General features: G+C 38.3%; 2 protein-coding genes across 3 annotated transcripts; both read right to left on the minus strand.

The window, feature by feature from the left end:
• Positions 1–2,563: 2,563 nt before the first annotated feature.
• LOC136855845 (gastrula zinc finger protein XlCGF57.1-like) lies at positions 2,564–23,737 on the minus strand. 2 transcript variants are annotated; one of them, XM_067133219.1, is made up of 4 exons: positions 23,619–23,712; positions 19,858–19,977; positions 8,035–8,101; positions 2,667–5,469 (listed from the first exon to the last, which is right to left on the minus strand). In XM_067133219.1, the coding sequence occupies exon 4, from the start codon at positions 4,457–4,459 to the stop codon at positions 3,023–3,025; it is 1,437 nt and encodes a 478-aa protein (XP_066989320.1). In that variant the 5' UTR covers positions 4,460–5,469; positions 8,035–8,101; positions 19,858–19,977; positions 23,619–23,712; the 3' UTR covers positions 2,667–3,022. The 2 variants fall into 2 exon arrangements, with proteins under 2 accessions (XP_066989319.1, XP_066989320.1); XM_067133218.1 differs by lacking the exon at positions 19,858–19,977 and having other exon boundaries at positions 2,564–5,469; positions 23,619–23,737.
• LOC136855775 (gastrula zinc finger protein XlCGF57.1-like) lies at positions 17,078–18,439 on the minus strand. The gene has a single exon (XM_067133132.1). The coding sequence runs from the start codon at positions 18,437–18,439 to the stop codon at positions 17,078–17,080; it is 1,362 nt and encodes a 453-aa protein (XP_066989233.1).
• Positions 23,738–26,055: the final 2,318 nt, after the last annotated feature.

The following is a 26,055-nucleotide window of genomic DNA, read 5'->3' on the forward strand; positions in this document are numbered from 1 at the left end:
TCCTCTTCGGGAATAAAAATAGCTAATGTGTGGCATGACGGCGAATCGCAGGAGTGCGGTAAAATTCCCAAAGAGGTCTGTCTTAATCAATAATAATAACAATAATCACTAATTTTACAGTTATTCAGTAAACCTGCCTGTCCCAAAAAAATGGAATGTGTGTTTGTGAGTAAACATATAGCAAATTCAATATTAAATTATATTTTTCAACTGACACTTGTGAATATTATAAAGTCGTGCATTTATAAGTGACAAAAATTCATAATCAGCCTAGTCTACACCCTTACCAATCAGCTACCTGTACCAGGGGGGAGTTGGGTTGATACTGATTCTATGTACACAACCCGAATTCAACAAAAATATGCACAGTAGAGTCTACATCAACTTCTCATTCTCTCTTGATAACTGGGTGGTGAAAGTCAACTGTCTACTATAGTTTCTTAGCAAGACACTGGTTCAAACCCTGGCTCAGGCAGAAGCACTTTTCAATTATACTTCTCTTTGGATGCTGGTCATTCCCAAGGTATACTGAATTCAAATTCAACAGTATTTTGGCTTAATATTTTTTAATATATTAATCACAGAAAAAGAAATTTTTTTTGTTAAATAATAACAGAAGTAAAAACCTTTGTTCTCTGGCAACTTCAATGTCTAATTCCAACTAAGATATTTTTTGTTTGACCTTTTCTAAAGATTTCTGACTAAGGTGCAATTAGGCCTATTTCTCTTCTAAATTAACCCCAAATTTAGCATCCTATCATGGAAAGAATTTACAGATACAGTAACAAGAAACGACAATGATCTCTAATCTCATAAACATTAAAAGTGTTTTGGGCCACCTCAAACCCTCATGGGGTTAAGTATTTACTACATTATTTCAATAATTCTCCCAAAAACTTTTAGACTGTGAGAACACATGAAAAGCATCTGAAGGGAACACCCACTGGTTTTGTACGACTTACATGGAAGAATTATATAATTTTTTTATGTTACTCAATGTCTCTGTGGTGCTAAAAATATAAAGGTATAAGCCTCTGCCAGCCATCCTCTTGCTTGTAACTCTACTTCTCTCTGTTAATGCATTTCCACCTTCCTATTTATTAAAACATTGTATGAAAAGTGGATATGTTCTTGTGGAATGAGTTGAAGAGCAACAAACATGCCCAGCAAACTTTCACAGAATAGTAATCCAGTATGTGAGTAAAATCACAACAAACAAGAAGAAGAAAAGATCAGAATTAGACATGAATAACAAAAGCGTACTTCATACAGGGAAGGATAACATCTTCTGAAGTCATCCATTCTAAAGGGAAAACACACAGAACTTTAACATCTCATCTGATTTATAAATAAAACAAGCAACAATAAAACACACTAATGATACATACTTCATGATGAATAAAATGTCAAATAACCAACAGAATGTGTGCTTCAGCACACCTTCAAAACCAAAGACCATGAAAGGGCTTGGTAAAGAACCTGTGATGATGTCCAAGGTTTGAGAACACTGGTTCCATGGTCAACAACTAAATGTAACACCTGGGAGGATCTGGCAACTAAAAACAGTGACACATCCTATGGTCAATTAAGTAAAAAATATATATTTAATTGATACTCCCTTTGATCACAAACTTCTGCTCCTCATTTTATTTCTGACAGGATCCCAAAGGGTTCTGTTCATTCAACTATTCCCTTCAGCCTTTCTGCTTCTTCTATTCATTCACAGCCAAGAATTCACGCCACCTTATTTCTTCTTCCTTACCCTCCCAGCCAATCTCAGACTCTTGCACTCAACCTCAACACCACATCTGATTCAGACACACCATATCTAAATGACAATCTCATTAATTAAATGAAATACAGTGTTTCTAAGGCAAAATTTTGCATCACTTAAAGCTCAGCTAATTCAAATGGCTGAATCAGCCTCTAAAGACTATGTTGTATGTACAACGTAATAAGGTCTTTCTTTTCTGTTATTACATCTGTACAGGCAGTCCCTACTTACTGGCAGCATCAGTTCACAGAGTTTTGGTTTTACAATGCTTGGCTAACGACGTCGTTAACCAGATTTTTGGCACCTGTAAACAGTTTATCGGCATAAGTAAGCAGTTTATTGCTGCCGATAACCGGTTAACAGAGCAGTTAAGCGGTTTATCTGCACACTGTAGGCACCGTAAACGCCATTTATTACTATAATTATTGTGATGTTCCGGTTAACGACAATTTTTGGTTATCAGCACTTCGCTGGGAAAGGAACCCCCACCATTAACCAGGGACTGCCTGTACAGTACTCTGTATTAGCAGTACCTACCTACAATATTGCACTGTCACGCTCTTCATACCTCTTGTAATAAGACTGTTTCAAAGAATGCACCAAATCAGTGACCCAACCCTTACCTGTTCACTATCTATTTGAACTCTCTACCAACCTCAGACTCTTTTAGGCGTCACTTCAGACATCATTCCACCGAGCAGGTGGAGAGTCTCTTTTCTTCTTGAAGGCCCAGTAATGATTTCTAGGTCTTCTCACAGTTACTCTCTGTTATTTTCAGGCTTCTTTCCATTTTGGTGTTCAGTCTCGCTTTATGATTTCTCTGATACTCCATCTTCCAAAAATCAGTTCCATTACTTCCAAAAGTTTCAGTGTCATTGTTTTTTCTTGCCTCTTTTTGTCATCTGTTCAAAACTAGGGAAGACAAGGGTACCTATCTACACATCCCAACAAATTCCACGTTAAATTTCAAGACCATGCAAAACTCCTTTCTCTTTATAGCCTCTCTCAAGGTTAAGATAAATTTCCAGACACCATTCACCAATTACTTGACCAAAAAAAAAAAAATTTCTCCCATGAATTATTTTGTGTCAAAAAAATATATTTCTTTAGCAAACAAATATTTCTGGGGGTGGTTTAGAGATAATGTATATGATAGAGCACCCATGCTACATTATTTTTTTCAAACATTTACACTGAACAAACACCTCTCCTCCATTATGCGATTTTGCAAGTTCGATAGGTCACCATTCAAGTCAAATCTTTTCCTTCGTTCTCTACAACACTCAAACCACATGACTGAGCTCTCAAGTGTCTCTTCAGGGCAACTTTCTTATCAAAGCCTTCACCACATTCTGGACAAACATGCGGCTTGACCGTATGCGTTTTCTCATGTTTGGTCATTTCGTACTTGATGTTAAATCTTTTCCCGCAAACACTACAAACAAACGGCTTCTCTCCTGTATGCGTTCTAACGTGGCGCCTGAGGTTGCCCTTCTGAATAAATCTTCTCCCACACACTGCGCAAATGAAAGGTCTTTCTCCTGTATGTGTTCTGACATGTTTGGTTAGACCACTTTTGCCGATAAAACTTTTGCCACATTCTTTGCAAACAAACGGCTTCTCTCCGCTGTGAGTCCGCACATGCTGGTAAAAGCCAGAATGAAATCGAAACGTTTTTCCACATTCGCTGCAAAAATACGGCTTCTCTCCCGTATGAATTCTCATATGTTTATTAAGAGTAGATTCTAGCCTAAATCTTTCACCACATTCCTCGCAAACAAACAACTTTTCATCATGGGTTCTCATGTGTTTCTTCAGTTCAGGCTCCCCAACAAAGTGTTTCCCGCACTCAACGCAAACAAATGGCTTTTCACTTGAATGGATCCTCATGTGTCTAAATAATTCGTGCTTCCTTATAAAACTTTTACCACATTCACTGCAATGGAATGGCTTGACGCCTGTGTGCGTTCTTAAGTGCAGTTCAAGATTTATTTTGACGCAAAAAGTCTTTCCACAAACAAGACAATCAAATGGCTTTTCCTCCATGTGTGTTTTCATATGTCTGTTCAAGGGGTCTTTTAGAGAAAATCTTTTACCACACTGCGTGCAAGCAAATGGTTTCTCCCCAGTGTGGGCTCTTCTTTCATGTCCAATGAGGTGACACTTCTGCCTAAAACTCTTCCCACATTCATTACAGACAAATGGTTTGTCCCCTGTGTGCATCATCAGATGATTTTTAAGGTTGCACTTGTAACTAAATCGCTTGCCACATACGTCGCACACAAACTGGTTTTCTTTTTTGTTAGCTCTCTCTACAGAAGTTGGGTCAACTCCAGAACTGAATCCCTTACTTGAATCTAAACATGCTTCTTCTTCAGTGAGAGTATTCGCTGACAAAGGCATCTCTTCAGAGCAAGTTTCTTCGTAGGGAGATTTTATCAAGGCACTGTCATCGTCCTGAATACTTTCTTCCACATTTCCTGCAAAAGCTTCCACATGCTCGGTTTTGGTTTCGATTTTGAAGGATAGACATGGCTTTTCCTCTTCGGGAGTTGTAACAAATGAATGCATTTCTGTTTTACTTTCTTCACTGGGAGACTGGAGCAGGAAACTACTTTCTTCTTCCTGTACGTTTGCCTCTTCCCCTTTCACAAAAGCTTGTGGGTTTTCAATTTTAGTTTCCATTTTTTAAACAAAATGATAGCCTTTCTTACAATGTATGACCTTCCTCAAGGCATAAAGCACAAATCACAATTATTAATGTATTTCAACAAAGATCTTATCTTTGCCCTTACACTTAACCACTACTTACAGAATTAAAATAAAAATATCGCATTACCTATGGACTACCAGGATCTGATTATATCAGCAAAAGATATAAGACAGTTTTATGTCTATCAGGTACCAAATCACTATATGTATTCAGTTTTGTTAAATGAGCATGATAAATGTTTTTGGTTTCATGGGAATATGAGTCTGAAAGACTAAGTTTTCTAAAGAATGAAGCCCCTTGTCATTTATGACAACAGAAGCTGAATTAACTCATTTCATCTGACTCTCCAAAAATAATAATCCCTGAAAAGCTATGATTTTGTTTTCATTTTGATGAAAATAAAGGATAATTCTAGTGGTAAATTTCAATAAATATCTACGCATTATTATGAAATAAAAAATAAACTATCATTGATCATTTATTCCTCCATACAGTATGTGTAACAAGGACCAATACCACTGTTACCTTAATACAATTCTTATCTCTCAAAATTAGATGTTGAAATAATAATTACTGAATCTTTGGCTCAATGATATTTCAAGACAATATTCATAAATATTTTTATACCAAGAATTCACTTGACTGAACAGTCACCTAACATAATATACAATTGTCACTTGGTAAAATGACAAGAGAACTCTTGTCTTTGCCAATATTCAAACTGTTTTGGGAGTTAGAATGTTATGATAAATAACATAGTTTGAATCCAAAAAATTACCTTGTCTAGTTTCTCCAAATGCTTCCTTTTCTTGTTTTTGACTACAGAAGCTGCACAGATTATTAACAGTTTATCTTATGAAAAGACAGAACTCAATGATGCATTGTTGTAAAGAAATCATGCTGAGAACATGAACCTTTATTTCACATCACCGACATTTTCTTGACTGGTTTCTTGCGCAGTGCTCACTTTGGACACTATTACCTGAAATTTAGTAGCTGTGTTATAATAATTACAACATCAATACACACGCTAAAATTTACTTATGTAATGCTCACGAAAAAAATTTCTTCATCCAAACCTAATACCTTTAACAAAGGACATTTCACGTGTCACATTAAAAGCAAGACACATCATTCCTTAGCACAGGAAAACAGAAGACAGGCTGCAGTTGGCAGGTCACTGTACACAAATATGGTTCCTCCATGTCCCCTGTAATGGCAGTCTCATTCCTTGTTCCCTCTCATCCTTCTGTGAAATGAACAGTGGGGCAGGAGGTGGGCATATTAATTATAAGCAAGAGGTCTGTATGAAAAAATGAATTTTGTTTTTCAAACATTACAATCACCTGAGTTCCTTTCACCCCCCAAAATCCCCCCTTCCATTACTTTTTTGTTTTTTCCCTTTTTTTTTTTTTTTTTTTTTAGAAGCCAAGTCAAAGGAACTCCACGATCCAAATATAGCATTCCCCAATTTCCTTTTGCTGTTCCGTTTCCATGGTTTTCTCAATTGTCTTGGAGATTTTAAAATCAACTTAGAAAACAGCAATTACAGAGGCCAACTTTACAATGTTGTTTTAAAAGTATTTTGCAGGCACTTGGTGTTTTTAACTTGACCTACCCACTGATTTACATATTTTACAGTGGCTTCTTATTACTAAAGAGTGGAGATATACATATGAGATTTTGTCGTGTTCCAGCACATGACAATGAAGAACCAGAAAAGCCTAGCTATGCGAGTTACAGCTAAGCTCCTTCAAAGGAGATGTAGACTTTAGCATAGAGAATCCATTTACAAATCAAAACATTGGTTCAAGACATCAGGGAAGAATGTTGGGACTTGTAAATCACAACGAAATGAGCTATGGAAGAAGGGCAAACAGTCTGCTTGCAACCAAACTGAGTTTTCCTGCACTGCATAATCCCTATTCCTCTGCATGTTTCAGTTACTTGAAATGTATCTACCATCCTGAACTACTATTATTTGTTCATAAATGGTATGTCTGACTTATCTGGTTAGTTGTTCGAAGTCCACAGGCCCTACAGCACACATCAGAATCACTTCGAGTAGCTTATTATCAATTACGGGCTGTCATTGTGCATGGCTCTACGTTGGCATAAGACAATATTAATATACAATCCCCAGAGATGGCAACTGGAGCAAGGTCTAAACAGGCACACTATAAGTGGTACCCTTACACAGAAACCTCCCAAAGGTGATCCTTTGCTTATTGAGGCTCAGGAAAGATGTCTGAAGACATCATACTGGGACACTTACAGCTTTTCAGTGTTTGAGACAGTGAAAAGAGGAGTTGGAGTGGTTGGACAGCAAGATAAAGAGAGCTGGAAAATAAAGATGATATGGCACTGAGATCAGCTGTTCCATCCATTTCAAAACAATGAATTCCTTCTTGGGAAGAGTTTGTCTGGGCACTATTATTTTCTTACATACTTTTTTCCCAACTTTCTTCAACCTTATATAAGTTCAGTTTTGATATCCAGTTTATAAGGTGGACAATGATTTTCCTCACTGAAGGTTTTCTAGACCTAATGCATTTCTGATTTATTTTCTTCACAGGAAGAATTTACTGTCTTGGGAAACTTTGGTGTTCACTCTGTGAACCTTCCTCTCCCATTTCTACAAAGCCTTGAACATTTTCAGTTTGAGTTTCCGTTCAGTTTCCAATGGAACCAGTGATTCCTTTGATATAAGACTTCTAAAGTAAATTTTTATATATTTACTATATATAGCACAACGAAACAAACTATAATTTGTCATTCATTTCACTACAAAGCTTGCATCTTTGCCTTAAAACTTCTTCACTAAATCATTACAGATATATACAAGATGAATGTCAATTCATGCAATTAGGAAAAGAAATAAGAGTTTTGTGTAAAGAATATCTAGCCCTTTACTATAAAACTTTTGTATGTAACCAGTTTTTTATAAAGAGCATAAACTTGTTTTCAAGGATGTATTAGTCACAAAAATTTTACTTTCATGTGAATGTACCCATGTAATGAATTACAACAGATACAGAGTTAATTCATTTCAATAATCCTTCAAATCTAAGGTTTGGTTTGGCTTTTGATAAAAATAAAAGTAAAATCCATAAATAAATTTCAATAAACTGTGTATGACAAAAATAAGTTGTAAGTTACTAATATCACTTTGATTTTACTATAATTCTTATTTTGCTTATTCTACCTAAATGATATTTCAAGACAATATTCCTACATATTTTATGAAAGAATTCCTTTGATCAAAAAGGCACCTAATGCAGTAAACATGTCATTTAAAAAAAGGTATTGTAACAATGAGTTTGTCTTGACTACTTTTTACACTGTCTGCATTGCAAAAGTTTTGGTATGTATGTAGTTTGAAACCATAAAATTACCTTGTGTGGAATTTCCAAATGCTTCCTCTCCATATAATGCTCTTTCTTGCTCTTGACTACAAAAGCTGCTTAAATATTACAACAGTTTATCTTAAGAAAATTCAAATCTCAGTGATGTTTCACTATTCTGAAATCAAGCTGAGAACACGAACCTTTTCTTGAAATCTGTGACACTTTCCTGGTCGGTTCTTGCGCAGTACTCCCTTCGGGCAATAATTCCTGAAAATTTGACAGCTGTTATAACAGTAACCATAACAAACACCAGTGTTTCTTGAAATTCAAATATGTAATACTGTACTACTTTTATACAAAATTATTTCTCAGACAAACCCATTACTTTTAACACGGCCCATTTCACTTTATACAAAGCCAAGACATCCTCTGTTTTCAGGAGAAAACAGAACAGAAAACTGGTTAGTCTGGCAGTCTCACTTCTTGTGCTGTTTGATCCATGTGCAGAACAACAGCGGGGTAAGGACATGAAAATTTTAGTTAAAAGCAAAATTAATTTTTTAAGATTATTTTCTTCATTTCATCACACGTCGTCAAATATCAACTTGGGTAGGAGGGTGACAAGAAACTGATTCCCCAACTGGGGCTCTGGATCCTTAACTGGTCAGGGATCCATAAAGTATGTACACTTAACCTTTCTGTTTGGTAGAGGTAAGTGAATCTAAACAGGATGTTATGAGACAATCATTAAGATGATGAGGATGATTATTTCCCAGAGCAAAGATACCAACTGATGTAGATAAAGCTTGTTTTGCTGCAACTACCAGACTTACAAAACAGGAACCAAAGGTATACACTAGTTTGTCACCTAAAAGTGCAAGTTACTAAAAGCCAGAGCAATGAAAGAATGAGAACCTTAAACCTGAGCAGCTTTGATCATTCAAGACATTGTCATTTATGCTTAAAAAATTACCATCTGAGCTAAAAGATGATAGTGTATTTTCGTTACCCATTTCTTAATGTGACTCATGAAGAGGAACAACTTTGTCGTGCCTTCTCTTGAATCTGAGGTCTTCCAAAAAGACAAACTACCCAAACTAGTCACAGTAGATCTTCACCATTCATAGCTTGAGAAAATCAATACAATAGCAAAGCTGGCAGAGGAGTGATCATGATAGCAATGATTAAGACTCAGCAACAAATTCTACTGCAAAAGATGGTCCACTGAAATGCCAGTTCGTCACATTGTCTTGTTCACCCATCGTAAAGAAGGAAAGAAAACCTGTCTTTAATGCAGAGATCTGATATGGAAGGCTTGACTCAAGGGTCTTACAAGAGATTTTACATCAAGGCCAGATCCCATCAATCTTGGAAGTGGTTTTTTTCTCAGAAGGGCTGGCATAATCTCAGTTTAAATGAAGAAGCTTATATAAAGGCCTTCAAAGCTTGGTGACTGGCAGTTTACTTTGAAGACTCAAGGTAGTTTAGACCTTTAACCTCCGACTGGAGAGAGGCATCTTTTACTGGTGTCATCTATTAGGTGCTAACTAGGTCAAGGTTCCTCTGAATACATTATTTATGAACATTATTCATTTAGATTGGAAGAGATTTTGTGTAGAATCACAGTCTGGAGATGGTATCTGCTGCCTACATGGAGAATCTTTCTCAGTTAGGCCTTCATTGATATACTCCACACAAGAAGACTGAGCATCTTTTAAGTTCTCTTGAAACGTCTGGAAGAGTTGGTGAAGAAGATTATCACATCTAGAAGACCTCAATTGATAGCCAACAAATGACACAGGTTATCTTGAAATAATTTCTGCTGAGGACAAAGTAGAGCAATGAGGTTCATCCAGGCATTGTCTAGGGCTGCCCTGATCACACCAAAAAAATGCATACACTTCTCAAGGATCCCAAGTATGATAAAGATAAGAATTTTCCAAGTGCTAGATCCGTGAGCGTTGACCAATAAACACAGACAATGATGTTTTGGTGGGTTGTGGATAAATCCACTGAACTCCCATACCTTGAACACTTCAGAACGATGAGACTACTATGAGGGTAAGATCTGGTTCCTTCTTTCAACAGTCTGCAACTGTATTTTATTTTCAATGGAAAAATCTTGGGACTAGCTGGATGTCATTTTTTTTTTACCTAGATAAAGATGCCAATTTGTTTGTTGACACAGGGGCTTCAAGTTTGTGCCTCCTTAGCTGTTTACATAGGCTAAGGATGCTGAGTCACCCAACCTTTTATGCCTGGAACTGCAAGATTTGTCAACCTTGCAGTCCCAGGGAAACTGCCTTTGATTTTAGATAGTTTGTGTGACATCCTTATCCTGACAGGAACAGGTCCTGAAGCCTTAAAACCTAGTAGGTGCATGCCTTTGAGTTTTTGAGTCTGGGAAACATGAAAATCTCTAGCAAAGGAGGAACACAAGGACCTCCAAACTACTAGATTTTGGACATTCTGTAACCATTGGAAGGTCTCCTGGATATCTTTCAAGATGGGAACAGGATATCCTCAGGGTGAGAAGCTGTTACTCCAGTCTTCAGTCATAACCAGAAAGAGCAGATTCTGGATTTATTAAGAGTGACTCACCTCTCTAAGGATGAGATTGTCAAATCTAAGGAGATAGGGTTCCTAATAAGGCATTGCTCTGACTCTGCAGGGGTATCCAGTCTAGAGAAATTCATGTAATGATAATGCAACCTCTGAACTCTGTCTGAGAACCAGGCTGATCAAGTGTCTAAGTACTTTGCCCGTGTAGTTGGTGCCAAATCAAATTATTTCCAGGTGTCATACTCAAAAAAAAAAAACCTCCAAAATGAAATGAATTATTAGCAAAGAGGGTATAAACAGCCACTCAACATTGGTAACTGCAGATTCTGCCCTGGGAGATCCACTAACATGAAAAGTCCCTTCCCAAAGGGAGCGGTGAATTGAAAATGTTCTTTCTTTTAAGTGTACTGATTTAGTAGACTGAGGTTGATGACTGTATACCAAGCTTCCACAGTCATCTGCTACCTCCTAGATCGCTTGTCCAGCATCAGTTTCGATTTACTGTCCAAAGCAGAGAATCTTAAATCTTGGGTGATGAACTTGACTTCTGGTTGGAAGAAAAGTGGAGGACCTGTCTCAAGAAGGGTAAGAGGTTTTCACAATGAACAGCTCTGCTCCAGTCTCATACTATCATTTCCATAATTTCTGGATGTGAATTCCCATTAGAATTCGACGAGATGGTGGGTGATGACTGACATCATCTTTTCCTCCAGTACCTTGATGGCAACTCATTGCCTGTTTGTCCCACTCTGAATGACCAAAATGGGGACTGCATTCCTCTTTATGACAAGTCTGGAAGGAGTCAAAAGGTATGCCTTACATCATCAGTCTTTGAGGGTTTATTACTCTAACCAAATCTTGGGGTTGGGAGAATGATCTGGATGCTAGACTTCTCTGCCTGGAGCTGTCTGTGGGACAGTGGGATGCCGTTGGGGCTCTTGATTAATGTCCTCATATTTATGGAGCTCAACTTATCATTCGCATCCCTCATAAAGCTGGACAGAAAATTGCGCCAACAACTGTTTTTTTTTTCTTGTGGGAGGTTACTTAGTCTTTGATTAAAAAGTCTTCCACAGGGCACTGGATCTGCAACTCAAGGGTTACCTAAAGTAACTGCTACACTGGGTAACCTCATTCTGTCCTAAAAGCTAAACTCTGCAACTAGATGCAGTTTATCATCATAGGCCAGTTGTTTTATTCACTAGCACACACAAAAAGAATGAACAAGGCTTGAAGAACTAGTCCAACTTCAGCTTGTTTTACAAAACTATTGAAAATAGATGCCTCTCAATTTTCTCTCGAGGATGGTCATTATCTCTGCTTATGACTTGGTGCCTTTCTCAAGCTGCCAAGTCATTGTCCAGGATGTGGTATTGGTACATTGCCCTGGTCTACCCCAGACAGACAATAGCATGTTAAGTGACCACATGTGACATGTCTGTATCTGATCCTGTCAGAGCATGTTGTGGAAAATTATGATGTTCTACTGCTCATGTGGACATATGTTCCAATGCATACCTAGCGTAGATAACTCCATCAATAGAAGGGAAAAGCATCAGCAAATTCAGCCACTGTTATTCCATCCAGATGAAGCATCTACAAGGGAATAAGGGATTTTTCACCATCTCTACCTTCACTGCCCAATTTTCTTTAAAAATGTTGCCCTTATAATGAACACCATCCAAAGATACAAGATAACTCATTGTTGCTGGCCCTAGGAAACTCAAGACGGTCATCAACAAAAGCAAATCCTCCCTACCACAGCTGGTGAGACCATAGGCCCAACAATTAATCTATGATATCCTCACGTGAGAAATCTGCTTTGATTTGAATGGATATGACTTGAAATCTCCTATACATAGTCTAAGTCTTTCATTATGACTTTAATCTGATGCTTGGAAGACTAATTTTGTCGGAGATCCATGTATTGGTTTTCATAATCTATTACTAGTGGAGCCACTGCCTTATATTACATTAGGACTGGGCTGGAATATCAAATTAAGGCCAAAGACTGGGACCTATGAGGTCATTCAGCACTGAAAATAATGTTGAAACAATTGTTAGGAGAGGGTGGAAAGTAAGATGGAAGAAAGAATATGAATGGAGGAATAGTAAAAGGAATGAAAGGGGTAAGTATACAACATCAAGACTGACCTATTTGCTCCCTGTGTTGTCAGAAATAATTTTCTGAACAAATTGAACCATTTCTAATTCAGCATATAACATCTGTTTCACCAGATTTTGAGATATCACCTTAATCTATCTCGACAAACCCTCCACATGGCTTGAAATGACAATAAAGTTTATATTCTCTCCTGGCTGCCAATATACAGTAGAAATAGCCTCTCTAGTCTCAAGTCTTGGGAATCAAGCAAGCAAATGTCTTCAGCCAGGGAAATTATGCGATTACTGTACTGTGAATTATGCAATATGAAACTTGTGATTCTGACCTACTATCAGACAGGGGTGCAACAAAATTAGAATAGAACAGAACAGAATACTGAATTTTGGCCAAAGGCCAAGTGCTGGGACCTATGATATCATTCAGCTTTGAAAAAGATATTAAGAGTAGAAAGGTTTGAAAGGTGTGACAGGAGGAAAACCTCAAAGCAGTTGCTCTATGAAACTATTGTTAGAAGAGGGAGAAAAGTAAGATGGAAGGAAGAGAATATGAACTGAAGTACAATACTGTAATCAAAGAACCTCAAGTAATGCCTACAGTGCACTGCATGAGGTGCACTGACGGCATTATACCCCTTCGGGGATAACAAAAGTAAAGCCAACCCTACATGACATAACACAGTCTTCTTCCTGGCTTACAGACACTTCCTAATGAGTACTCTCCAAATGGCTTCTGATTTTGTGATTTTCAGCATTTTCTGGTCACTACAAACCAGACTGCCTTTCGTGAATTAACAATTTCCCCTTCCTTACTCCTTTAAAAAAAATGATTATCAAGTTATTAAACTGACCTACTTACTGTATTCCTTGTTCAGGGATCCAATCCTGGGGTGTAACCGGACAACAGGGACTAAGTCAGGTGGAACCTTAATTAGAAAAACAGTTGGGTTGAAGGCCATACTCAATAAGGAATTGTTGCAGATAAACACTTAGGTTTACTTTAAATGGAATATATTTATAATTACTTTAAACACGTCAATCAGAAGAATGGGGAATGATAGGCAGGTTAAGTAATGTTCTGCCACATGGTTAAATAATTCAACAATCATTCAAATATTGAAGAATCTATGGGGAATCCACTTGATAGGAACACTGAAGAATTCATTGCAGTGGGAATGCCACTGCAAGAAGCACAGGACAAGCAGTTGTTTCCACCACCGTCTGCAATTAGAAAATGCAGGCGATTACGTAAGGAAAATTATAACGAAGTCGGGTGAATCGAGGGTCGCACATATGGTACCAAGATAACTCGATTCTGGTGCGAGATGCTTACGTTAAAACTTCACACTGGAATAACAGAGTCAGGATTTTGTGAGAAATCGCACTCCAGAAGAGAAAATGAAATTCAGTCACAGATTAAAGTTACGTGACCGTTTGAAAGAACTTCGAATTAGGACATTACCTTATAATGGGGCGATGGAGAGGCCTCGTTGGGTTTCACCAGAAATGGTGGGATGAGTTTATTGGGAATGCAGGTAAGTTACTGGGGGGTCAAAGATTGGCCACATGGGTCTGCTAAATAAGGAGCACACAAGGGGATGTGTGTCGGGTCTGCTATGTCATTTCAGTCTTACGGCACGCTGAAGGCAACGGAACAATACTTGTACATTTTTGGAGGAAATTCTACAAGATTATGGATACACACCTCACCAAAAGCAAGGTAAATCAATTGGGAAGTTTCCAAGATAACCAAATGATTAAAGGTAAGACATTCACCACTTTACTTCTCATTTTTAACAATTTTTTTTAATATGGTGTTCCGGCTTACGTCGCGCTTCAAGAACGGAACCCCCAACATAACCCGGACTGCCTGTAGCAAGGTTTGTTCTGTGAAGCTCATTCTAAAGACTTGGTAGAGATTTCTTATCGGTTACTGCAGCTCTATCAAGCATTGCTACAAGTGTTAACGTGCAAGAACAAAGTTTTGTTATTGGAATTATACCTCAATTGGTACTTTAACCAAAAGATGCAGAAGACCAGAATTCAAACATATAGTTAAACTGTTACGAATGAACATAAACCTAATGTACTTCTACTCTAAAAATGAAAAAGGCATACACTGAACATCTAATCAGAGAATCTGAGACCCAATGAGTTTGTAGCACAGCAAAGGACTTATACTTTCCTTGGCACAGTTTCCAGTTCACAAAAGTTCTGCGTTCCTCCCAGTGGAGCAGTCCGCCTGCAATCCGACTGGTTTTTCCTGCATTCCATAATCCTTATTTACTCTCTGGGTTTCAAAGTGATTTGAACTATGTCTACCATCTCTGAATGACTTTTATATTTGTGCATAAATGATGGGGTCGTCTTCTTTGGTTGTTCAGAGTCCACAGTCAACACAATATATCATATTCACTTCAGCATCTTATTATCACCCATTGGCTACCATTGCGCATGGCCCCATGCATGCATAAGGCCTTTCTATTCTACAGTTCCCGAGAGGTGACAACTGAAACAAGGTTAACTTAGGCACAACCATGATAGTACCCTTCAAACAGGAGCCATTCCTGAAGATGATCCTTCACTTTGAAACTTTATCCATCCTTTAGCTTCACGTAAGTGAGTCTTAGGAGAGATGTCTGATGACATGTTCTCTACGAGTGTCTGTCAAGAGGGGACGAGACATGAATCTCTTCTTCCAGAAAAACTGCATCTCTCAGCCAAACATCATTCAACAAGAAATATAGAGTGCTAAAGTATAGGAACAGGTTTGTACTTGTGAAATAAAGAATTATTTTGAATAATGCTTGCGTACAGTAGCAAAATGATCTATTGTAATCAGATGCAAAAGAAAAGGCCTTCTTAAAACTTTCAGTTTAATCTGCAATTATGAATACTAAAAGGTACAAGCAGGATCAGATGCCCTTATTACTATATTAAGAATACATAACAATTGCTTGGAGAAATACAATAACAAAAGTGAGATAATCCTTCATAAGTCTGTCATTAAAACAACATAAAGTGATACAGTTCTCAATAAAAGTCATGTTGCATCAGAAGAGCTACAACAGTAAAATCTAAGGAAAACATAAGCGTCATATTTCTAAATTAGGTTAGAAACTCTGCAATAGTTCACATATGGAAGATGTCATACTCAAAAAAATAGCCTGCATATACCGCTTGGTAAATTAAAAAGATACAAATGTAATCCTTATACAACATATAAAAAAAACCTACCATTGTAGTTGGAACTGCAACCTGTACTTACATGAATGGAAGCATGTATTTTTACATGTGGGTGGATAGAACAAAAAGATGTATATGTATACATGTAGGCACAAATAGTCCAATACTCTTAGACTGGCAACACTAATTACACATCAGTACAACACATAAACTGTCTAAGAGACTCCACTGAACAAAAAACCGCAGCTGTTGAGAAGCTATGTTCACCTGGTAAACTACAGTCGACCCCTGCTTATTCACAGTTCAGCATTAATGGCTTCAATTATCTGCGGAATTTTCTGTGGAACATATATCCATGTTATTTGCGGAAATTTCGCCTATTCACTGATTTTTTCATAGAGCAATTATGTACTGTATTTTCTTATCAATTTCATGACAAAATGTTTTAGGATGATAGTTTAAGGTGTATTTGGTGTTTGAACTATTAAAATAATCATTTATAAGCATTTTAGAGGGGCTCTTTGGTGTTTGAACTATTATAATAAGCAGTTATAAGCATTTTTAGAGGGGGTTTCGGTATTCGTGGGTGGGTGCAGTATGCATCCCCCACGAATACTGAGAGACGACTGTATTATATTACGTTTTAAAGGATGTCTTCATAGAATATTGGAACTATAGAAAAGTACGTTAGTCAGGAAGTGCCCAATTGTATGAATCAGCTGTGAGGGTGGAAACCAGCTAAGCAGGCTGGAATATAGAATCCATGAAAACATGAATCATCCTTTTTACTTCATTGAGACACTGTGTTTACATTTACTTTGCACTTTCAAACTTGTAGAATTCAATCAATTCAAACTGCAGAATCTGCTTCCAGAGTTGAGCATTTGTAAAGATAACTGATGCTTTTCTTCTTAGTTGCTACAGCAGTTCTGTTAACCAGCAGTACCTGTCCCTACTTGGAATACTGAGCTCTCACACTCTCTGCGCTTCTTTTAAGAGGACTTTGCTAAATATAATTCAGCCAATCACTGACCCTACCCTCACATATTTTGTCTTTTTCTCTCCATTACAACGAGGACTCCTTGTCTTACTTCAACTTTACTTTGGTCCCATCTCACCGAGTTGAAAGAGAGTATCCCCTGTCCTCTTAAAAGGACAAGTAACAAACTTCTGGTCAACCTATTCTCATATACCAAACAAACAAATATATTTTCCCCAGTATAATATTTTGTGCGTTTGGACAGGCCACCATTCTTGTATTGCAGAATCTGATCCAACACTCTCTGCTACACAACAAGCACATGACTTTCTTCCTGTACAGGGTTTCAATTGTCTCATAAGGGCAACTTTCTTGTCAAAGCCTTGACCACATTCCTAACAACCACGTGGCTTTACTGTATGTGTTTTCTCATGTTTGGTCATTTCAAACTTAAGACTAAATCTTCTCCCACAAACACCACACGCAAAGGGCTTCTCTCCCGTGTGTGTTCTGATGTGACGTGTGAGGTCGCCTTTCTCAACAAATCGTTTTCCACACACTGCACAGACGAAAGGTCTTTCTCCTGAGTGCGTCCTCATATGTCTGGTTAAACATTTTTGACTGATAAAGCCTTTCCCACATTCTTGGCAGACAACTGGCCTTTCTCCACTGTGCATTTGCTTATGCTGGTAAAGGCCGGAGTGAAATCGAAATGCTTTACCGCACTCATCGCAACAATATGGCTTTTCTCCCGTATGAATTCTCTTGTGTTTATTAAGAGCAGATTCTAGCCTGAACCTTTCACCACATTCCTCACAAACAAGCAACTTTTCTTCGTGGGTCCTCATGTGTTTCTTTAGCTCAGGTTCCCCAACAAAATGCTTCCCACATTCAATGCAAACCAATGGCTTCTCACTTGAATGGAGCCTTACGTGCGCAAGTAATCCATATTTCCTAGTAAAATTTTTACCACATTCACTGCACTGGAATGTCTTGTCACCAGTGTGGATTTTCAAGTGTAGTTCCAGATCTACTTTCACACAAAATGATTCTCCACACTCAAGACAATCAAAAAGCCTTTCCTTTGTACATGTATTCAAATGTGTTTTCATATGTTTCTGCAATGAATTCTTTGCAGAAAATCTTTTACCACATTGCTCACAAGGAAATGGCCTCTCTCCTCTATGGGTTCTCTTTTCGTGAACGACTAGGTGATATTTCCGACTGAATCTCTGGCCACATTCCTCGCAAAAAAATGGTTTCTCTCCTGTATGCGTCATCAAATGAGAGTTAAGGTTACCTTTGTGACTAAACTGTCTTCCACACAAATCGCACACAAACTGGTTTTTGCTTTTATTAATCCTCTCAGCAGGGGGCAGATTATTTCCAGAAATGAATATCTTTTCGGATTCCTCACCGAGAGCATTGAAAGGCAAAGGTATTTCTGGTTTACTTTCATCAGCTTTTCCATCCATTTCAGAACAATAAGCTCCTTCTTGGGAGGAGTTTGTCTGGGCACTATTATTTTCTTGAGTGCTTTCCTCCCAACTTTCTTCAAACTCTTGTGTATGTTCAGTTTTGATTTCCAATTTATAAGGCGAACAACAATTTTCCTCAATGAGAGTTTTCTCAACCAGATGCATTTCCGATTTATTTTCTTCACAGGGAGAATTTCTTGGGTAACTCAGGTATTCTAACCGTGCACTCTCTTCTCCTCTTTCTACAAAACCTTGTGGATTTTCAATTTTAGCGTCCATTCTACAAAATGGAAATACAGTAGTGACTTTTTTAAGTAAAGCTTTGCCAAAGTAAAGCTTTATATGTTTACCATTCTTAGCATAATCAAACTAACTTTTGTCGTTCCTTTCACTACAATGATTGCATCCTTGTCCTAAAACTTAATCGCTAAATTATTACAGATATGAAGTCAATTAAATTATTATGCTAAATTATTATAAATATGAAGTTAATTAAATTACTAAGATCTGATTGAATCATGTAAACAAATAAGATTGTCTTGTGTAAACTGGGTCTATTCCTCGGGTACTAAACCACTGTACACATTCTGTTCCTTAAAAAGAGCAATACCTTGACCTCAAGGAAGAATTAGTCTGAAAAATTATATTTTCCTATGAATACAGCCTTGAGTAATTAATCACAACAGGAGCTGAATTAATTAATTTCAATGTTCACACAGCAATAATCTGTCAAATCTAAGACCTGGTTCGTCTTTTAATAAGAAGATAAGTGAAATCCAGTGATAAATTTCAATAACAACCCATATTCTTCAGTGCAGTATCTGATTACAATTCTTAGGCTACTTAAATTTTATTTAAAGGCAATATTCTTAATGTTTTAAACAATTACTCAAGTGACAGAAAATTCACTTAATATAATCAACATAAATTGTCATTTGAAAAAACTCTTCCAACCATAGGGAGTTTTTGCCTTTATCAATTTTCATGTAAAGCAAAAATTTTTAAAAATGTGATGTATTTCGAAATCACAGAATTACCTCGTGAGGCCTTTCTAAATGATTCCTTACACATAGCCTTTTTCTTGCTCTTGACTACAGAAGCCACAAATGTTGGAAATAGCTAATCTTATGAAAAGGGAAAACTGAACGGTGTTTTACTGAACAGATATCATGCTGTGAACAAGAACCTTTTCTTCTCCTCACTGACATTTACTTGTCTTGTTCTTGTGCAGTGCTCCCTTGGGACAATAATACCTGAAATTCAATAAATGTGTTACAGGGTCTGATAAATAATCACCAACACACACCCTTAAAATTCAAAATACTGTACATTATGATTTAAGGAAGGATAATCTTTTTTTTTATGCAAACCCACCTCATATGTTGCTAGAAAATTAAGACACAGCCTTACTTTGCGGCAGAAAATTGGCTCTAGTTGGCAAGTCGGCGTACAGACGCCACCCTACTTATGAACATTCAACTTACAAACATTCAGGAACACAAATAAATGGGATAATTGTGTTCAGAGTGCTCCCCTTTGCCACCCGTAAGTTCAGATTTTGTTTTGCGCATCTGTTCTGTACATACAGCACTGTATATACAGTGTATTGTGTTTTAGGATGAAAAACATACAGTACTGTATTGATTTTATATCATACTGTACTTAAATAGACATGAAGAGTACAGTAACCAACTTACGAACAATTCGACATACAAACGGCCGTCCGGAAAATAACTCATCTGTAAGTAGGGTGGTGTCTGCACGTGCATCTGGTTCCCTGTGGCTAGCTGTCTCACTACTTGTGTTCCCTGATCCTCCTGCGAAAGAGCACTAGAGTCAGGAGGTAGACATTTTGGTTAAAAGTAATGAGTTTGCATAAAATCTAATCTTGTTCTTTGGTGGGAGGATGCTGAACAGATGATATCAGGCAGATTGCCCCGCCCCCTTTTTTTTGGCAAGGTGTCAAATGCGCATTTTTTCAATTATTTGAGATATATATCTGCATCAGTGGTGATTTTATCACTGGTTTCTTGCTTCACCATAATATCAAGTCTGTCTCACCAATGAGACAGACTTCATATTAAGTTGACACAAGAAGTCAATGATGAAATCACTGTCGAAGCAGTTACCTTAAATAAAAAAAATTACATTTTATAATAAAATACAGTTTTATATATACTTACCAAGTAATTACATGGCTACAGTTTCTAACTGGTTAGGTAGCTAAAATTTGAAAATTCGCGGTAGCGATTCTTTTGTTTTGGTATATGTAGATAGTCCCCCCACTTTCGGGAAAGAGAGGAACAACTCAGCAAAGCACTTCAATTTGGTTGTGCCTAAATGACCATGCGAGGAGAGGGTGGTGGGCTCCCATTCTGTAATTACCTGATAAGTATATATAAAACTTTACTTTATTATAAAATGTCATTTTTATATAAGTAACTTACCAAGTAATTATATAACTGATTCCCACACTGACAGGAGGTGGGATGCATGGACATCTTCTACCCCAAAACATCAGTAAATGTAATGAATTTGAGAATAGAAAATTTACTAGCATTGATACTATATTTGTTGCTTCCTTGCCTGTTACGGGAGCCGTTGCAGGAAGATACTGCTTCTGGTTGGCACTCATCTTAACCGCAGCGGTGCGGCAGTATAGCCAAGAGTTGCCTGCTACATAAGTGGGAGCTTTAAATGAAGGGCCATTCCAATCACTGGTAAAGCATACCTTGCCCTGGGAGCAGTACCGTCATAAAAAGACAACCAGACAAACAACACTTATTACCTACACCGAAGATTAAAAACACCACCACCCATCCATTAAAACACACAAAAATGGCAGGTATCTATGCATATAGTACCCCCAAAACTCCCCAAAGACTCACGACCTACGTCAAAGCGAAGAGAATTAGGTTGGAAGCTTGCTTACCAATACATCCCCACCAGAAATCCATCTGGTTAATTGAGCTGTTGAGTGCGCTATAGGACACTCGAGTACCTGCAAATGTTGACAGATTAAACAGGAGGAAAAAACGATTACCTCTTCTTTGTTGACAAATGCCACTACTGTGGTTTTGTTGTTCAATGAAACCAGTCGGAGAGAGAAGGAAGGAGGCAAGTCCACCAAGGTCGCCATGGAAGCGTAACTTACGGATAACACCCGCAACATCCCCCTCACAACTCTCTATAGCGCAAGGCAGCGAAAACAACACTCAGCATGAGTAGGAAGGAAGTAGTCATGCCCTTATACACGGAAGGCAGGAGCCCAAGAAAGGAAGCAAACTCTTACATCCCGACCAACGTAGGGGAGCGAAGATATTACGTCCCAACTAATATCTCCGAACATACAGGGGAACGCCCAAACATACAGGAGAATGCCTTCAGTATGTAAATAAAGGGCTACTGGAAGAGAAGCATTACCACTCGGTTACGCCCCTCTAAATACGCCCTTGGACGTCAAACCTGACACGGATTATGCAAGGTTATCATAAATTGTGGGTTTGTATTAATAAATATTAAACACGCAATATATACACAAAAATACATTAAGATCCCACCGGGATAATAAAGAGCTTAGAGAAATTCAGGCAAAGAGATCCGGAAACACGTCTGCAACGGATGACGGCTGAAAGCAAACTGGAATGTTTACATCCAGGTAGGCAGGTATTCCTGCCTACCTGGCAGTAGTTACTGCCTAACCACCTTGCTCAAGAGTTTCACGGCCGTGTCCAGCCGACGTTGAAAGTAATTCCTAATGTAAGGGACCGACGGTTTGTATATCATGTCGGAACAATAACTTATTCTGCAAAGGACACCCAGTCAGCACACTCCTCCAGGGGTGACTCAAGGCTGCAAACCTGCCCTTGCAGAAAGAACAAAAGTGGTGAGGATCAACAGTAACAGAGGAAAGAAAATGACCCCACACACACTCACACATAAGCTCACATCCTGTGCATCTTTGTTGCTCAATTAAACATTTATTAGCAACATTCATTATACATAATTAAAGAACACTATAGAAAAAGTGCTGGATGACTAGGATGACTGGGGAGTACCCTAACAGCCTATCTAAGACCAATTAAGCACTTTGTTACCAAGATATAAATGTACATAAGATCCTTCTGGAGGTACATAAAACCTGACATATACGCACTTATTTTTAATTCTCTTTATTTAACCTAAAACATATTAGAGCTTTATAACAATAATGTGACTGAATTTATATTAGATGTTAAGTCAAAATAGACAGAGTGATGTTTAAACATGGGTATCTAAAATACATTTTGCTTTGAAAGCATATTTATTCAAATAAAGACAATTTTTGGCGTATTACATTCATCGCCCAAAGAGGAGAACTTTTTGGGTATTACCTCATCAAAATACAGATCAATGGAAAGCATTGCTTTTCTCATTGGTTTCCTCTCTAGCAAAGTGTTTTACATTCAGTAATGACCTAAATACAATTATAAATGCGAAAAAGGCAGCATATTATAGGTGGGAACCAATTTAGATAGGGGGGTCATGTGGCTGGCCTACGCTACCCCTTGACTGTACTAGTAGCAGGCATTTGAGAGGGGACACGACCTAACCAGACCTACCTTTACCTAACCTAACCTTAGATTCGATGCCCTGACCTGGCCTTGCTCCCCTGTATCTCCGGAGTAAGTCACGACCCCTCCATCTGCATACTACCCCAAATGGTAATTCTAAGGAAGAGGTCCACATGGAGATGTTGTTTATTAATGAATATTCTGACCGAACTCGGCCAATGAAAGAAAGGGTGTATATAATATAGTACTGATGAGATAACTTGAACAACTTACAGAAATGTGATAAATTTACCGTCTTTCACGTTTTTGCACTGAAAAGCTCCACGGGACGTCACGTTTGGTGAAAGCCCTCAGGTTTAAGCGTAAAAACATTAACAGAAGACGGTAGATTCATCACATTATTTCGGTAAATTATTCAAGCTATCTCACATGCCATTTTCAGTACGTTGTTCACTCAAAAAATTTCATTAATATATATCTCCTACGGAGCTCTTCCTAAAAATCACTGGCTCCCCTGGATTCCCCAAATACGTCGTGACCCGCCCCCGTCTGCATATATATACTGATGCTTACTAGTTCGATATGTTTTTATTTTAGGTGACCCCTACACTGGGAATATGGCTCCATAATCTTACAAACAACAGTTCGTTCTACCGTAAGAAATAATATTAATTTTACGCTGACAGTTGATAAAAAAAGGCTTCAGGCTAAGGTCAAAACGTGGCCTATTTGCTTAGGCCTCCTCTCGTAACCCAGGCTTGGATCTAAGCCTGACACTGGCAAGCAATTGTGAGACTTGGCTAGCCTGAACATCTCTCTCTGAGATGTCGATTCCATTGCTAAGGTTTTACATTAAATTCAGTTCTAGAGCATTCCGTTTTTTCTATCTCTTTGCGAAGACTTACTTTACGGTGAAAAATATTACGGCAGATGAACACTCCTGTCATCAAGTCTTCGATGGAAAGTGATGGCGAGTGGCGACAACAACAACGGCGCTTCGTAGTAGTAACAATGCTGAGGGACCTATAGGACAGCTCCTCCTCAAAGTGGTTTGCCCAATTTCTCTCTCCATAATTACCTTACGCCTTATTCCCCTCTATGTCTTACTTAACCTAAGGCCAAACCCTCTAACCCCTGTCTCCATAAATACTTTTCACTCTGTGCTTTATTATCATTTATTTCTTACGGAGCTTTGCTGAACGAAGCTCTACCTATATTCTAGGTGTAACTTTTGACTCACATCTAACTTTTGAGAAACGTCTGATGAAATTTCACAACCAGCTTTAGGTCATTTTTACTTCCTTTACTGGAATGCTGTTCTGTGTGGATGTCAGCTTCTGCCAGGGATTCATCTCTTTTAGATAGTGATTAGTGGTGGGAGGTTTCTGTTTCCTAATAGCAGCTTTTATGACTGGGACCATCACGGAGGGGGTCTCGTTTGTCAGTTTTTCATAAGTTGTATTTCAACAGAGATCTCTCACATTCACAAATGCAGTAAATATGCCTCGCTGTCGAACTTCCCAGTTCCAGAGGTCCTTTATTCCTCGCACTGTCCACTGTGGAAGAGCCTCCCTGAGATCGATGTCGCCCAATTGGAACTTCAGGAGTTCAAGCGAAAATGCAATGCATTACTACCCTAATACTGTTCATTTGAATACATTTTTATCAATTTACCTACTTGCTTTTTTTTCTTATATAGTAAGTGGGATCTCTTCTTTTGTATTTCCCTTTACTTCCTCTTATTTCTTCCTAATGAACACCATAATATTCTTTGGAAGCTTAAAGAATTTCAAGTCAATGGCCCCTTTGGTGGGTTTTTCCATATGAACAGGTTTCATCTACTGAATAATAATAAAATGATGATGGACTACTTGAACGGAAATTCACACAACCTATGTAGCCAAATTTATCGGTTTTTGCAATAATTTCATATAGCCTGTGTAACCAAATTTATCATAGATTTTGCATGGAATTTCATACAGCCTATGAGACGAATCCTTGCAACGACTGATAACATTTACACTGAAAGAATCTCTAAGCACCTTTCATCATTGCAGTAAACTGAGAATACCGTTCCTATTACATCCAGTTCTCTTGGTCTTAACCAATACGTTTATCTCTGCATCTTCAAATTCCTCAGGCACCTAAGTTCGAATGGAATATATACAAATTAGGCCAAGTCTTCTCTGGCACGCCTTCTGAGGAGGCTCTGCCTGCAGTACGACAGCTTAAGAGACAGCAATGTCAAAGAGATATGAGACGACTGAGAAGGAATTCAAGAAGAAACGTCGTGAGACCAGGCCAAATCAGGGCGAGACTTCATATCGGTTTTCAGCTTGGCTACAGAGACAGTGCAACAGGTGGACTGAAATGGCTGAATGCATTAGTCTGGCATTCCAAATACAGGGACAGAGAAGCTAAAAGAGGGTTAGCAGAAGGATCTCAGTTTAGCCAAGCAGTAGGCTGGACTAATGCAGAATGCAGGATTAAGGGTGAAGGAACTTTAAGTTCAAGATTATTAATGATATACATATATTAAACCTTGTTTTCCGGGGCAAGGTGGTTGGAGTTAGTGCGGCAAATCACGGTGCTGCAGATAAACCAGGCCCAAGTAATGAAGTTGGGCCATGAGTTGATTGTCGGCGGTCACCTTGGGGCTACGAAGACTTTCGACCATATAACCAGCATTTTTCGTTGGCCAGGGCTGGTTGCAAAGGTCACCATATTTTGCAGGCCCTGCAAAATTTTTCAGAAGACTGCACCAAAGGGCCGTAACAGCAAGACGCCACAGAGAGTAGCTGTAGACACGACTGGCATAGAATATGTTAATTCATACATAACTTTAGTTTAAAGAAATACCAATTAAGCAATTAGTGAAATTTTGTTCAATTTTAATCAAGCTTAATACACATTAGAACAATTTTCTTAGAGGTCTTAAATAAACTTTGTTCAAGATATTGCCATTCTGCCAAGATTGCATGATGTCTACTTAGGTAATGCAAGAGTATGCCGAAAACATCGAGTAGAGCGGAACAGAGCAGAGCAGAGCAGAGCAGTGCAGTGCAGAGCATAACAGAGCAGAGCAGTGTTGTGAAGTGCAGTGCATAGCATAGCAGAGCAGTGTAGTGCAGTGCAGTGCAGAGCATAGCAGAGCAGTGCAGAGCCGAGCCGAGCCGAGCAGAGTAGAGTAGAGTAGTGCAGAGCAGAGCAGAGCAAAGTAGTGCAGAGCAGAGTAGTGTAGTGTAGTGTAGTGCAGAGCCGAGCAGTGCAGTACAGAGCAGACAGGCAGAAGGAAATGCTGACACTCGCCCCCCCCCCCGGGTGCCTCAAGCAAAATGGAGA

This window comes from Macrobrachium rosenbergii, chromosome 33, assembly GCF_040412425.1.
Source record: "Macrobrachium rosenbergii isolate ZJJX-2024 chromosome 33, ASM4041242v1, whole genome shotgun sequence".
Lineage (NCBI taxonomy): Eukaryota > Metazoa > Arthropoda > Malacostraca > Decapoda > Palaemonidae > Macrobrachium > Macrobrachium rosenbergii.

Coding starts and splice junctions, on each gene's coding strand:
- LOC136855845 (XM_067133218.1), bottom strand. CDS start 4,459: ATGGAAACTAAAATTGAAAACCCACAAGCTTTTGTGAAAGGGGAAGAG.
- LOC136855775 (XM_067133132.1), bottom strand. CDS start 18,439: ATGGACGCTAAAATTGAAAATCCACAAGGTTTTGTAGAAAGAGGAGAA.